Genomic DNA, 14,666 nt, shown 5'->3' on the forward strand with positions numbered 1-14,666 from the left:
AAAAAAAAAAAAAAAAAAACTTCCATATGCTGATCATTCCCAAGAAATGAAGACAGTGGCCGTTCATGGGGCCGTTCATGGGGCCCTCTGCGGAGCCGGCGCGGGGCTGGCTGGCTGTCTCTACTCATAGGCGTAGCACCTGCCCTTGATGAGAGGGCCAAGTCTTGACCTAGTGATTGGGAAAGAGCGTCCTCTGAAATCTTTCCCTTTTCTTCATTACAATTCTGTTTGCTCCCAGGGCTCCTGTATCAGGAATACCGAGATAAGTCAACACTCCAAGAGATTGAAACCAGGAGGCAGCAGGATGCGGAAATACACACCAGTGCCAGTGGTTCCCCTGCCAGCGAGGAGGCTCCAGAAGAGGAGGAGGACGAGGAGGAGGAGGACGAGCCAGCAAGCCCACCCGAGAGGAAGGCTCTGCCCCAGATCTGCCTGCTCAGTAACCCGCACTCAAGATTTAACCTCTGGCAGGATCTCCCCGAGATCCAGAGTAGCGGGGTGCTGGAAATCCTCCAGCCCGAGGAGATCAAACTGCAGGAGGTAAAGGGCCGCCCAGGGGTGGGAGCTCCGTTCAGAGCATGCGGGCGTTTTTACCAACATGGGTGAGGCTTCCTCCGTGAGGAGAGGCGCCCCCGCGGGCTCACCAGTATTCCTGGCAGGGTTTAGCCATCCAGGACCCGCAGGGAAATTCACGTTATTTCACAGGCAACAAAACATAGCTCGTTACCTTGTAGGAGAGCTCAGCCCAGTGGGGAGTGTTTGCCGCGTAGCTGTGTCGGTAGAGAGCAAGGTGGCGATCTTTCTGCGCCCGGGACTGTCCGGTATTCCCGGGGACACACGTGAGCGCTGGTGCCCTCGGTGACGCCGAGCTCGCTGAGCCTGTGAAGGAAGTCAGCCCCCTGTGGTTCACGTCCACGGCTTTATTCCGGAGTCCCGCGAACCTTGCTGAAAGGGTGCCGAAGTGGAGGGCCGTGCCTTCCCTGCTCCACTTGGCGGCCCAAGCCGACCTTACCCGTCCGCTAGGCCGAGGCAAGAGCACGGGGCTGCCTGACGGTTTGTTGCTAGCAGGAGAAATGATCCACGAGAAAGTTACAGGAGCGGAAACGCGGTGCTGAGAAATCTGCGTGTGCATTTCAGTGGAGCAAAGGTTACCCGGGTGTAGAGAGAAAGCCCGTGGTCTAGAGAGACGGAACCCGGCTGATGAAGGGCAAGGGAAGAGAACGGTGGGGAGGAATGGTGACCATGCACCTGTGTGTTCACCGTTGAAATTCCTGAAGTGGAGATGGTGGGGGAAATGAAGAGATTTGGTTCAGTGCGATGTCATCAGCCGTGTCCTGTCCCCCATACGCACACGCCCCTTCAGACCTGTCCTGGGACTTGTACTAGCCCCAGATGTCCTGCCTGACTTGAACTCCGGTCCCTCCTGCACAGGAGTCTATAGACACATTTGCTCCTCTCGTGTACTTACAAGGCAGAGTAACCGGCACACACTGCTGGTGACCAGGACTGAGACTACTGCTGACTAGGGTGCGCTCGCTGGCTGCTGGGGAAGGCTTGGGAGGCTGGATTTGTGCAGACCCTCCCACACCCAGTCTGGAAGGATCAGGAGGGATCTGTTGCAACTTGACTCCCCTTAGGACTTGTGAGCAGGGGTTTGTAAATGGCTGCGTCAGGAGTTTCTAATGAAACATCTGATGTAAATAATGGGAAATCACCTGTTCCCAATGCGGCTTCTCCCTGTTTTACACAAAAACACTGGAGAAGACGTAAAGAAGCCACTCGCCCCCAGCCAGAAATGAAGCACGTGGGGGATATCTCCACTGAGGCAGGGGGAGCTGAACTGAGAAAAGCTACCCCGTGGAAGGTGCCAGAACACGTGGAGAAATTCTCCTGCAGTGGTCTGTCCCTCTTACCTCGGAGCTCCCCCAGCCACAGGCAGGGCCACCGTGCCTAACTTTGACTTTCACATAAAAGGAATTATGCAATACTGTTTTGTTTTTGGCTCCCTTCACACAGTATTACCACCACGGGACCTTTTTTTTCTGTCCCCAGAACAAGGAAAAAAGACCAGTTTCTGGTGGAATGCTGTTTTTTTACCTTGATAATTAGAGAGGTAAAGATTCAAGTCCTTTGGAAAGCTTAGAGATAAACCCTAGTAGAACTTAAAACATGATAAAGCCTTCTACGACATCAGCAAGGTTAAAAGCAGAGAGGACAGGGCCTTTGTAATAAAAGCAAACAGTAAAAAAGCCCCCCAAAAATAGCATAAAATAAGGCGGCAGAGTCAATAGCAAACATCTTAGTTATCATGAGTGTAAATTGCTTAAATCCTCCATGGAAAGACAGAAATCCTCCAACTGATTGAAAATCTAGACCCATTATCCTGCGAGACAGAATGGAATCCAGGATAAGTTAAAGGAAATGGGCCATTTTGTGTTATTAAAGGTACCCTTGACATTGATAAAGGTATCGCTTTATCTTTAAATGTTTTAAAATTAAATAAGCTACTCATTAATAGATTTTCATTGTTTAAAAAATGCAGTGCAAACATGTGTTGGCCTTTCCTTGGCTCCTGGCTTCTCACCAGAGGATCGGCCGTGTCCGGCTTCTCTCTCCCGATGAAGGACAGGCATAATGCACCAGCTGGTTGGGGGGTCAGACATTTGGGAGGAAGACTCTTAGGTGCAAAATCCTCACGGATCTTTATGAGGTCTCCTCCGTATTTACACTTGTTCTATTCAACAGCAGTTCGATTTTGATTCGGGTTTTTAGCAACGTAGAGCCTTCAGCTTGGTTTTCATGGAAACATCTCCCTGTGTCCTGAGTGCAGCTGGCTTGAGTGAGTGCAAGGACGAACACGAGGGGCTCCCAGGTGGGGAGAGAAGTGTGCGGCGGGGGCGGGGGTTGCTCCTGGAGAGTAGCCTGCCGCCCAGAGCGCTGGCAGATCCTGCACAGCTTTGCAAGTGGCCGCGTGGGGAGCCTGATTAGGGGAGCTTCTGTGCGCCCGGCCGCGGCTGGTCAAGACGGAAGTGCAGTTTAAATGGTGGGCAGGGGTGCCTGGATGGTGCAGTTGGTTGGGCATCCGACTCTTGGTTTTGGCTTAGGTCATGATCTCAGGGTCATGAGATCGAGCCCCACTTAGGGCTCTACGCTCAGTGTGGAGTAGGCTTGAGATTCTCTCCCTCTGCCCCTCCCACTCATGCATATGCTCTCTCTCCCCAATAAATAAATCTTTAATAAATAAATGGTGGTGGACGCTTCGTGTCCAGGGTTAGCAGACTTCGCGATTTTTGCTCTCATCTGCCCATCTGTTGGATGAAAAACTCGTTATCTCGTTTTAATCTGCCTGTCCTTGCTGACTTGTAAATTGAGCATCTTTTCATGTATATATTGGTTCTTTCCACTTCTTTTTCAATGACTTGCCTGTTCTTATCCTTTGCCCTTTTTTCTGTTGGGTTGTTTAATTTCTCTTCTTGATGGATGGCAGCTTTTTATACATTCTGGCTTTTACATTTTTTTAAGAGGCTTAAAATGTTTTCTTCCGTCGTATAGTATGTGAGAAGTGATGTAGCATGGGTTTGAATCCCAGTTCTGCTACTTCTTAGCTGTGTGACCTTGGGCAAGTTACTTAACCTCTGTGCTTTAGTTTCCTTATCTGTAAAACTGGGATAATCCTAGTACCTGCAGCACAGGGTTGTGAAGATAAATGAGTTAACAAGATAAAGAGCTGGACAGACTGACCTCAATCAAGCAAACTTCAGTGGCTTCTTGCTTTGTGGTATCTTTTTTCCACATAAAAACATTTTTATGTAGGAAGTCTGCCAGACTTTTTATTTTTTTGAAACCTAGTCTCCTGGACGTTATGTCTATGATCAGGAAGGCTGTTCTTAAGAGGTACACTTTACAATGAAAAGGTAATATTACAAGCTATTATGAACTGGCAGCCAGACTCTGGCAGATACGTGAGCAGACGTTGCTGTCCACACCATACTATTCTGCAGGAGTGGGACATCCCATGGGTATTAGCAGTCTGCAGAAAGTGATGAGGTGGGTTAAAATATTTTTACTGAACTTTGCAGTCGCTGAAGGTGTGGTGTGTACTGCAGCGGCCGCTGGCCAGTGGTCGCTACTGAACACGTAACACGGCTGATCCTCATGGAAACGTGGTGTGTGTATAACATACACACCAAATTTGGGGGAAATAAATAAATAAAAAGAAAGAAAGCGAAGTACCTTATTAATAATTTTTCTATTCCATGCTGATACAATATTCTGGATATAGTAGATTAAATAAAATATGTTAAAATTTTCCTGGTTCTTTTTACCTTTTTTAATGGTTACTAAGAAATTTAAAATTGTCTATGAGACTTCTATTTCTGTTGGACAGCACTGCCCTTCAGAGAAGCAATCTTATTATCCAGTGTCCATAAATACCACCAAAAAGTGGTTGTATATTAAGCCATAAGAAAAAGTTCATTATTTATTAAAATTGTATCAGTCATAATCACTCACTATAGTGCAGTGAAGCAAGAAAATAAATGTAAACAATGTAAAAACCTCAAATCAGAAATGTTTAAAATGCTCCTAACCTTTGAGATAAGAAAGTAAATCTTACATCGACAGATTATTTCTAAGATAATGAGGAGGATGCTATGTGGAATGCTGCCAAAGCTGCATTTGGATAAAAATTCACAACCTGCAGGCTTTAATTATTAAATAAGGAATACATACAAAATAGAACTAAGAGGTCAGGTTTAAGACATTCGGGGTGGGGGGATGCACACACAAACTCAGTCCTAAGGAAAGCAGATGTAAAGTGATAAGATGCTGGCCTTCCTAGGAAAATAGAAGCTATCAAAAACTGACTCAAAACTAAAAATTTTTTAAACACCAAAATAAACCAGGTAACCAAAAAAATCTACAAAGGAGATGTTGCACCCAGATGGCTGAGTTGTGCCCAGCAGTCAAAGCACAGAGTAGTCCCTTGTCCCTTGGAATAGTCTAGAACACTGCTGCCGAGCAGAACTTTCTGCAACGTTGGAAATGTTCTGTATTTGCGTCCCCCAAAGTCATCAGCCACGTGTGATTATTGAGCGTTTGAAATATGGCCGGTGCAACTGAAGAACTGAACATTTAATTCTATGTAACTTTAACTTCTGCTTCAAGAGCCACAGGTTGCTACAATGTTGGTCAGGAAATAGAAGGGATCATCCGTTCTTAAAGGACCAGATAGTAAGTATTTTAGGCTTTGCAGGCCGTATAGCCTCTTTCAAAACCACTCCGCTCGCCTGTAATGTCATAGCTGCAAATAGCGCGTGAAAGGATGGACAGTCCAGTTAAACTTTCTTCATGCTTCCAGTTGGCCAGCCCATAGGCTATGGTTTGCTGACTTGTGGTCTAGAGCATGGAAAAGAGGGAAATACAGAAATCATTTGAAAGTATTAGTAAGCAAATCTGATCAGTAGCGCACACACACATTAAAACAAAATCCACATAAAGACTTCACTCCTCTCTTCGTGATCTGTGGGACCAGGAGACATGAAATCAGTCAGGATGTAGAAGAGTTGGGTGTCATCAACCAGCTGGAATTCATCACATTTCTAGGACACTCCACTTGATTTTTTCAGGTGCACACAGAATATTCGCCAAGGTCGACCATAGCGCACTTTAACAAACTTGAAAGAATTCAAATCATACAAAGTATGTTCTCTGGTCATAATGGAATTAAAATAAAAATTACTGGTGTAAAGATAACAGGAAAATCTCCAAACACTTAGAAATCGAGGGACACATTTCTAAATAATCCCTGAGTCGGAGAGAAAGTCTGCAGGGAAGTTAGGTATAAACTGTCCCTGTTCACAGATGATATGATGATGGTTTATATAGAAAATCTCAAGAAATCTACAAAAAAAAAAAGCCCTCTTCCAGCTAATAATGATAATACACACTAGCTTAAAAAATTTTTAAATACAATACCAAGTGCTGGTGTGGATGCGGGACAGCTTGAATTCACGTACATTGCTGGTGGGATTGCAAAATGGTCTGGCCGCTCTGGAGAGAGTTGGCAGTCTCTCACGAGCGACCGGACACCGTACAGCCCAGCGGTTCCAATTGTAGCTGTTTACCTAGAGCAGTGTCTCAAGAGCGACATTATGACATTTGGGACTGGATCATTCTTTGCTGGGGAGCGAGGGGGGCTCTCCTGTGCATTGTAAGACGTTTCGCAGCATCTCTGCTAATAGATGCCAGCAGACCCCTACCCCCAGCTGTGACAATCAAAAATGTCTCTAGACCTAGCTGAATGTCCCCTGGGGAGCAAAAGTAGTTCCTGGTTAAGAACCCCTGTCCTATAGAAATAAAAGCTTACAGTTTATTAAAAACCCTGCACATGAATGTTTAGAGGAGCTCTATTCATCACAGCCAAAAACTGGGAACAGCCCAAATATCCTTTAACAGATAAAGAGATTCTGGAAGGTCCGTACAAGGGCGCTTGACTTAGTACTAGAAAGATCTATTGATACACAGCTGAGGTCAATTTCAAAGGCATGTTGCCGACTGAAAGAAATCAGAAAGGCTGCACACTATGTGAGCGCATCTGTAGGACCTTCTGAACAAGACAAAGTTACAGTGACGGAGACCAGATCAGTGGTCCCCAGGGATGGGGGGGGGTGTGACTAAGGATAGCACAGGGGACTTTTTTGGAGTAATAGAACCATTGTGTGTCCTGGTGACAGTTGGTTATAAGAATCTATACCTGTGTTAAAATTCATAGAACTGTGCATCCAAAAGTCAGTTTTACTGCATTTTAATTTAAAAACTAAAACATTATAAAAGGGGGAGGAAAAGGAAAAGAAACAGGTTGAATGTCCTCATTCTGTTCAACCCTATCAAATAAGCACTCTTTCCCACATACCCCCAAAAATAAAACCTAGATCTGTCTCACTATGACGTAAGGCAAAAATTTACATAAAACACAAGAAAATCAAATCTGGAGATACATTAAAAGAATAACATACATTGAGGGGTGCCTGGGTGGCTCGGTCAGTTAAGTGGTTAAGCGTCTGCCTTCAGCTCAGGTCATGATCCCAGGGTCCTGCGCTCCAGCCCTGTGTTGGTCTCCCCGCTCAGCGCAGAGTCTGCTGCTCCCTCTGCCTCTGACCAGCCNCCCCCCCCCCGGCCCCGCACTCGTACTCTCTCTCTCTCTCTCTCTCAAATGAATAAATAAAATCTTTAAAAAAGAAAAAAAAGAAGAACACACATTGAGCACCTCTGCATGATTGCAAAGATGGTGTAAAGTTTGCGGCCAGAATTTATCCTATCAATAGGCCAGAGGAGAATACCCTGATCTTCAAAGATATCGAAAAGGGAGGTAGTACATTTATTTCCAGCTGAACAGAACTCACGATTCTTTCTGAAATTTATGAGGAATATCTTAGGTCTATATTCAAGATCACATTTCATGCAGAATTATTGGTGGCAGTAAAGGCAAGACGATGAAGCTTGCTAAATGCTGATGTTGGTCTGGAAGTTTTAGCAAAACAGGGAAAGAAATAAGAGATAAAGCTGTAGGGGCGCCTGGGTGGCACAGCGGTTTAGCGTCTGCCTTCGGCTCAGGGCGTGATCCCGGCGTTCTGGGATCGAGCCCCACATCAGGCTCTTCTGCTGTGAGCCTGCTTCTTCCTCTCCCACTCCCCCTGCTTGTGTTCCCTCTCTCGCTGGCTGTCTCTATCTCTGTCGAATAAATAAATAAAATCTTTAAAAAAAAAAAAAAAGAGATAAAGCTGTAAAGAAGGACAAAGCCACGCCTACCTTCCAATGATGGCGGCCGACTTAAAACTCTCGAGGGAGTCAGAAGTCCCGGATCTGTACTGGGCATTTCAGGGAGACAGCTGAGTGTAAGATAAACATACAACACTTAGCTGTTTTTGTACATGTCCGCAAAACCCAGCTCTCGATCGATTAGTGAGCTCTATCGATAAGAAAAAGATGAGTATCCCAAAGAACAATGGACAAAACAGTTCTCAGGAAAACTGCCAGTGGCCAGTGATTAAATGAAAAAAGGGGGAAAATCTCAGACTCACTGGTTTAATCGAAGAGGTTCAAATTAAAGCAACATTGAGGTACTAGCATTTCAAATGGCAGAGACTTTTAAATATAAATATATTTAAAGCCTGGTGTTGGGGGATTTTTCAATGAGTATACTCAAACACAGCTGATAGGAAGAAAATAGCAATATTTGTACCAAACCCTTGCAAGGGGATGTTTGCACACTGTCTAGTGTTTCTATTCCTAGAAATTTATTTTGAAAAATCAGAAATGTGCACAAATAGTCATTTATTACAATGTTCACCCAGCCAAAATTAGGGGAAGAATGGCGAGAAGAACTGAAATGCCCAGCGATAGGGGAAATTTAGTAAGACCGTGTACAAAGGCAAAACACGTAAAAAACATGCTTTCAAAGAATGAACTAGGTGAATGTGTATGACACATTGAGTTTTTAAAAGGCAGGATAGAGGGGCTCCTGGACGCTCAGCTGATTGTGGGTCTGTCTCTCGGTTTCCCCTCAGGTGTGATCTCGGGGTCGTGGGCTTGAGCTCCACGGTGGGGGGCTCTGCACTATGCAGTCAGCTTGTCCCCCTCCCTCCTCCTCTGCCCCTCCCCTTGCTTGTGCTTACTCCTCTTTCTAAAATAAATAAATACAAATTAAAAACAAATTTTTTTAAAAGGCAGGATAGAACATTCCACCTATAGCAGAATTGGCACGGAAAATAAAGAGATGTAATAAATTACATTTTTGTCATTTCCAGTGGATCCAGTAGAGATATTTAAATAACTAGGGTGACCTAATAAATACTATAGTCACATGTGGTCGCAAATCACATGGACACACAGGCTTCCACATGTCTTGCTGAGTCTTTACGGTCTGACTATTTATTTATTTGGGAAAGGGAGACCGTGCACACCCATGCCACCCCCCATGCACACAGAGCTCTTGGGGGTGGGGGGCGGTGGGAGGAGCAGAGGGGAGGGAGAGGGAGAGAGTCTCTGACTCCCTGCTGAGCGTGGAGCCAGTCACAGGGCTCGATCCCACAACCCTGAGACCATGACCTGAGCTGAAACCAAGAGTCAGATGTTTAACCAACTGAGCCACCCAGGCGCCCCTGATCTGACTTTTCCTATTTATTTTTAAAAGCCTAATGTGAGTGTCTATTTTGTTAATATTTGGCAAGGGACACAACAGTGAGATCTTCAGATATTTTTGTTCCAAATCAGTGATTTCTGCATTAGATCTCATTTATCAAAGCAAGTCAGACAACTCGTACCACCAGCTCAATCTGTTGTTGGAACATCTTCTCCTCAGCTACAAAAGCAGCAGGTTGCAATGAACTACTGTTCACACAAGGAAAATACCCCAAAATGATGGCCTTTTGGGAGGCCTCAGTCTTAGTCAGTCATTGAAGAATCACAGTTTAAGAATAAAATGGTATGTTTCCCTCCTTTTCTAAGTAAAAATTAGGTAGCTGAAATTGGAACACGTTGTCTTAGACGTCGGGTAGGATTTTCTTGGTTCTGTTTTTGTTTTTTAAACTTATTCTGAAACTCTTGGTTCCTACCCTCCTATTTGGAACGATGTTGGAGTTACTGTCTGAAAACACAGCAGTTTGAGAAAATAACCAGACATACTTTCAAATTACAAGGTTGGGCGGGAGGGGGCTGTCGAGGGGGTAGGCTGTTCCGCTGGGGGAGGACAGGGCCTTCCCCGGAACGCAGTGGACTGAGGACTGATCCTGAAAAGACACTCAAAAGCAAAGAGGAGGGACCAGGACTGGGGAGGGGTGGGGGCGGGCACCTCCCTGCTGGAAGCATCGCACAGTACTTGAGTCTCAGCAGGCTGACGCAGGGGTCCTGAGAAGTAATGGAGCAGCTGCAGGGGCCGTCCCCAGCATGACCTGGAGTGGTCACTCCTGCGGCTGGCAGGACTTGTGTCCCCGGCGAGCGCCAGGAACCTGTCGAGGCAAAGGGGATAGAAAAGACAGACTTGCTCTGGTCCCTGATCCTGGTGAGCTGGGTGTGCTTGAAAAATGAGCAGGGAAGGGTACTTGAGTGTCTCCACGGAGACAGGGTCACACAGACACTCCCTTGGGGTGGCCTGCGCGGGCTGGTCCTTTCCAGCAGCAGGACAGCCCCGGCTTCGTTCTGCCGGGGACCAGGAGGGAGGGGACGCAGTGGCTTCCCCAGTGCAGCTGTCTAGGGGATCTGTCAGGACCTACCACAATCTGAGTCTGCTTGGCCTCCGGAATGGGACAGGTTTTTTAGTTTGTTTTTCAACCTGTTTTCACAACTTTGAATTTTAATGTACTTTATTTTTTTTTAAAGAAAACTATCCATTTTAGAAGAAAATTAATGGATTTTTAGTATGATGTACTTCTAACAAGAAATTAAATCGTGATTGTTATTTTGCTCACCAACCCGCCTTGAACCACATACTTGTCTCTTTAGGATAAACCTTAACCATTCAGCAAATGAGTCTCCAGTCAGGAGGGCAGGGCGTTTGCCCTGTGGTTTGAGTCCGACGGTGGCCGTCACCCAGACCGTCAGATAGCTCCCGTCCTATGACAAACACCCTAACTCTTCTAACAAAGAGAACTTTGCATTTGTCATTTTTAAAAGGAATCTTTTGGATAAGTAATTTATGTGCCTAATATAAAGTGCAAAAAGAGTAAACGGATTTACAGTGAAAAACATCTCCTCCGCGCCTGTCCCCCGGGACCAGTGTCCGTGCTAGTGGATTGTTATGTGTCCTGCTTTCTTTTTTAACTTGGTAAAACGTTTAAAAAATTTTTTCTGCATCAGCCCAAATGGAGCTCCCCATTCTTTTTTTTTCCTACCCTGGCTTATGCTCTCTCTCTCTCGCTCACTGTCTCTCAAATAAATAAAATCTTTAAACTTAGAACAAAAAAACGTGGATCAAGGACAGTCAGTGCAGCATTGTTTAAGAATGAAGTCCCCACGGTGGAGAACCATGGCTAAGTGGCACTGCGGACTTTGAAGTTACCTGCTGTTTAAATCTGGGGAAGAGACCGTCTTCACGCTCCGGTGCGAGGGTCCGGCTCGACGTCACCGCTGCACGTTAGTCGATCATTTTGTCTTGACCGAGGGGCTAGATCCTAAGTGGTAATTCACGGTGCTTTTAATCTGCATTTCTCTGACTGTGAGTGAGGCTGAACAGCGTTTCAACAATGTGTCTTTTTAACTTTTTACCTACTTTTGTGTACATTTTTTCATAAATCACCTTACCTGGTGGTCTGGAGAAAACGTAGCCATTGGCGCTTGTCGTGTGTGTGAGCTTCCCGAGGCTTGGGTTTGGACTGCTGGTGGCGTGGGGGGCACTCTGGGCCCCCAGGGGCTGCAGGCAAGCTCGAATTTCCCACGTGAGCCCTAGGCCCGCAGCAACACGGTGGGGTCGTTGTCGCCACGCCCTGTGACAGCGGAAGCCTCACGACCTCCCTCAGTCTTGTCCCTCCTTGCGTTTCCCACGTGGACTGGACCTCACTGCAGTGGGTCAAGGCGCGGGCTCTGGAATCTGACTTCATCATTGTTCATGGAAGAAACAGACACTCTTAGGGACTTTTGTTTAGTGAGAGCCTTTTTGGAGTCACTTCCGGCCACCGTAATGCCTGTGACAGGTGAATTACTGTGCCAGCCACAGAAGGGAGCAAAGCCTCATGCCATTACCGTCAAACGTGAGCCGGTCCTGGTTTATGGGTGATACGGGTGGGTCAGTAATGCCCACCCACTCGTAACGTCCCCCCCCCGAAAGGTTCTGCTTCCCAGACCCCCTGCTCCCCACGCTCACGTTTGATGGTAATTTAGAGATTTTTCCTTGAACAAACTTAGGAAGCACCTCCTTGGAAGCAGCACATGATAAGCAGATGATTAAGGACCTGGACAGTCTGCAGCCCGGCGTAGGAGGGAGGCAGCTTCTGTATAAATCACAGCAGGCCCACCTCCGAGGAGACAGGGCGCTGGCCAGGCACCGCGGGGCTCTGGGCTCGTGGGGCCACCTCGGTGTCTGTGTGGAAGTCCTCCTCATTCCATAGCAGAGCACTGGACACACAGGGGCCCTGGAGTCAAAAGGACAAAACTCCACGTTTCACCACTCACAGGCCATGTGACCTCAGCACCCGCCTCTGCCTGGTGGGGACAGTCTGGGAGACCTTCAGGGCTGTCATGAGGACCGAGTGAGGTGACGGGTGCCTGTCGGGTGTTGGACGACCCTGGGGCCATTTGTCTCTGCTGACCCTGCACAGACAAGTTGGAGAGAACAAGGACATTCGTGACATACGGTCACCGGGTGAGGGCTGCACCCACCTGTGTGTCTGAGCAGGAGTGTCCTGACTAAGAGAGAAACGTAGCCAAGCGTTTCCTGGATTTAAGGAGAGAAAGATGCTTCATTCTGGAGACAGGGGCAACAGGAACGGTCCTGAGTTCTTGGAAAATGAACCTTCTCTCTGGTGTGATTTTTGGGAAGCAGCACGTGCTGCATTACAGAATAATGAGAAGTCGTCTGTCAGGTCTGAGTGGCCCTGGTGACGCAGGGCCTTCAGCGGAGATCATCTCCTTTCTCTTGACTCTGGTCCAGGCCTCACTCTGGTGACTTGGAATAATGCCCAACTTTTCCTTGTTCCACGAGAGGTGTGCGTCCTGTGTCAGGAGGGGGCTCCTGGCCAGGTCGGGTCAGATGACGAGCCAGGGCGGCCCGGAGGATGGAGAGCGCCAGAGTTCCTGGAGCTGGGTGGGAGATCAGGTGGCGCCTTGGCCAGCTTGGGCTGCCCTAAGTGCCTGCCCCAGACTGGGTAGTCCATACCAGGTGGGAGGACGCACGCGACCTTAAAAGATCCATTTTGTTCCCTTCGCCCGCTCAGATGGGAGCTCAGACCCGGCCACCATGGATAGCCTGTCCTGGGAAGAGCCTGGGACTTGGGAAGAGGCAAGGGGGGCTGCTCCCAACCCGGGACTGTCGGGGAGGGGGTGCCTCTGCTTCTTGGCTGTGCTGACGCCACAGTGGACAACTACGGCCGTGGACGCAGGCGGCCTTTGTCTCCAACCGCCACAGAGATCACCCTGGTGACTCAGGTCCCACGGGCACATCGTGATAAAGGGAAGGTGAGGGCGTCAGATGGCTGTGATTCACAAACACTGAGGTCAGGGGAAGCCGGAAAGAATCCAGAGCTGGACAGAACGCACCGCGTGGGGGGTTCAGAGCACCCTGAGTTACAAGGAGACGGTGCAGGTGAAGAGCAGGGTGGGGGACCACTTGGTCTGTGCTCGCTCTGCTGGTGGAAGAATGAGGACCAATGCCAGTGGCCACGTGGGAGCGGGGCGTGGAGGAGGTGGGCTCGCCTGGCCGGACCCCGAGGACCTGGGCAGACGGTGGAGGACAACACCAGCTGAACTGTCTGAGATCACAGCGACTGGGGGTCAGGAAACTGGGTTTTTAACAAGTAGTGCTCTGTGTTTTCGCACCTCCCTCGATCAGAAGCAGGTTGTGTTTGCCTCCAGGTGTCCCTGCTCCTGTTTGATTCCCCTTGCTGGTGGGCTGGGGTCTCATGTGTCTCTTCAAATGTATTGCTCTAACAGTGTGGCCCAGGTGGTCCTAACTGTGGGCTCCCTCCCCGCCCGTGGTGAGATGGCCTACAGCCCCCCAGCAAACCCCAGGCAGCCCCCGTGGCCCACACTGCATTAGCAAGGGGTCCCAGCTTTGTGCGTCTCTGGAGTGTCTTATCTTCGAGGGGTGCAGTGCTTGTCTGGGATCCGCAGTCTCACGCGTCTCTGGACGGCCCCAGGGAGGGGTAGTTGCTACCAGCTGGACTAAGCCTGGCCGGCTCGTGTGAGACAGAGCGGGGATGGTCCCAGGCGGGACACCAATGATTTCTTTCTGTCGTTTCCTCTCTTTGGAGAACAATCTACATTTACTGGGAAGATAGGATCTTGTGCCTTCCAAGCGCGCTGGGGAGGCCTGCAGGGAGATGGACGTGGCTTCGCGTCCACAGGCCAGCTTGGAAGTGGTGTGAACACACCCAGAGCTCAGGAGCAACCCTCCCAGAAAACAGGGCTGTGTGGTTCTGGCCCACACAGCGGGCACGGGGACAGACTCAAAAATGCAAACAGGAGTCTGTTGTTCCCTCCGTGGTCCCCTCTCGTGGCCTGGCCACCAGTCCCCACTGTCCCACCAGGTGCCCACATCCCTTCTCTGAGTGAGCATTTGCGCCCCTGGGAATGGGCTTGCTGTCACATCCAGTGTCACCTCCTAGTACAAGCCCCCCTTGACCCCTCTGGCCGGAGCGCCATCTGTGAAGCTCAGTCCTGTGAGGGCAGCGCCCTGATGCCGGCTCGGTCATGACCCTGGGCGCCCAGCAGGTGCTCTGAGATGGGCGGGCCCCAGGCTGAGGACTGTCCGCTGGGGACTGTTGTTCCCATTTTGTGCGCATGGAAACAGGCTTATCTGGGTAAAGCAGTTCGCATTCCTGGCCGACGTCTGCCTAACTCCAGGGCAGAAACCTTGACCGTTGTGCTGCGCAGCTGCCCCTAGCGGACGCCAGGCCCGCCACCGTCCCCGCCAACCGCAGAGCCACCCAGCCTGGCCCCTCCCGCGCAGCATCCAG

The 14,666-nt window shown here is 48.7% G+C and overlaps 1 protein-coding gene across 1 annotated transcript in view; it reads left to right on the plus strand.

The window, feature by feature from the left end:
* Nucleotides 1-14,666, plus strand: part of NGEF (neuronal guanine nucleotide exchange factor) — a 36,911-nt gene that overhangs the window by 7,063 nt on the left and 15,182 nt on the right. The window contains exon 3 of the mRNA XM_040638927.1: nucleotides 239-540. Within this exon, the coding sequence (XP_040494861.1) occupies nucleotides 239-540 (302 nt within the window). The remainder of the gene's footprint in view (nucleotides 1-238; nucleotides 541-14,666) is intronic.

Source organism: Ursus maritimus, unplaced genomic scaffold (assembly GCF_017311325.1).
Source record: "Ursus maritimus isolate PB19 unplaced genomic scaffold, ASM1731132v1 scaffold_1, whole genome shotgun sequence".
NCBI classification, from domain to species: Eukaryota; Metazoa; Chordata; class Mammalia; order Carnivora; family Ursidae; genus Ursus; species Ursus maritimus.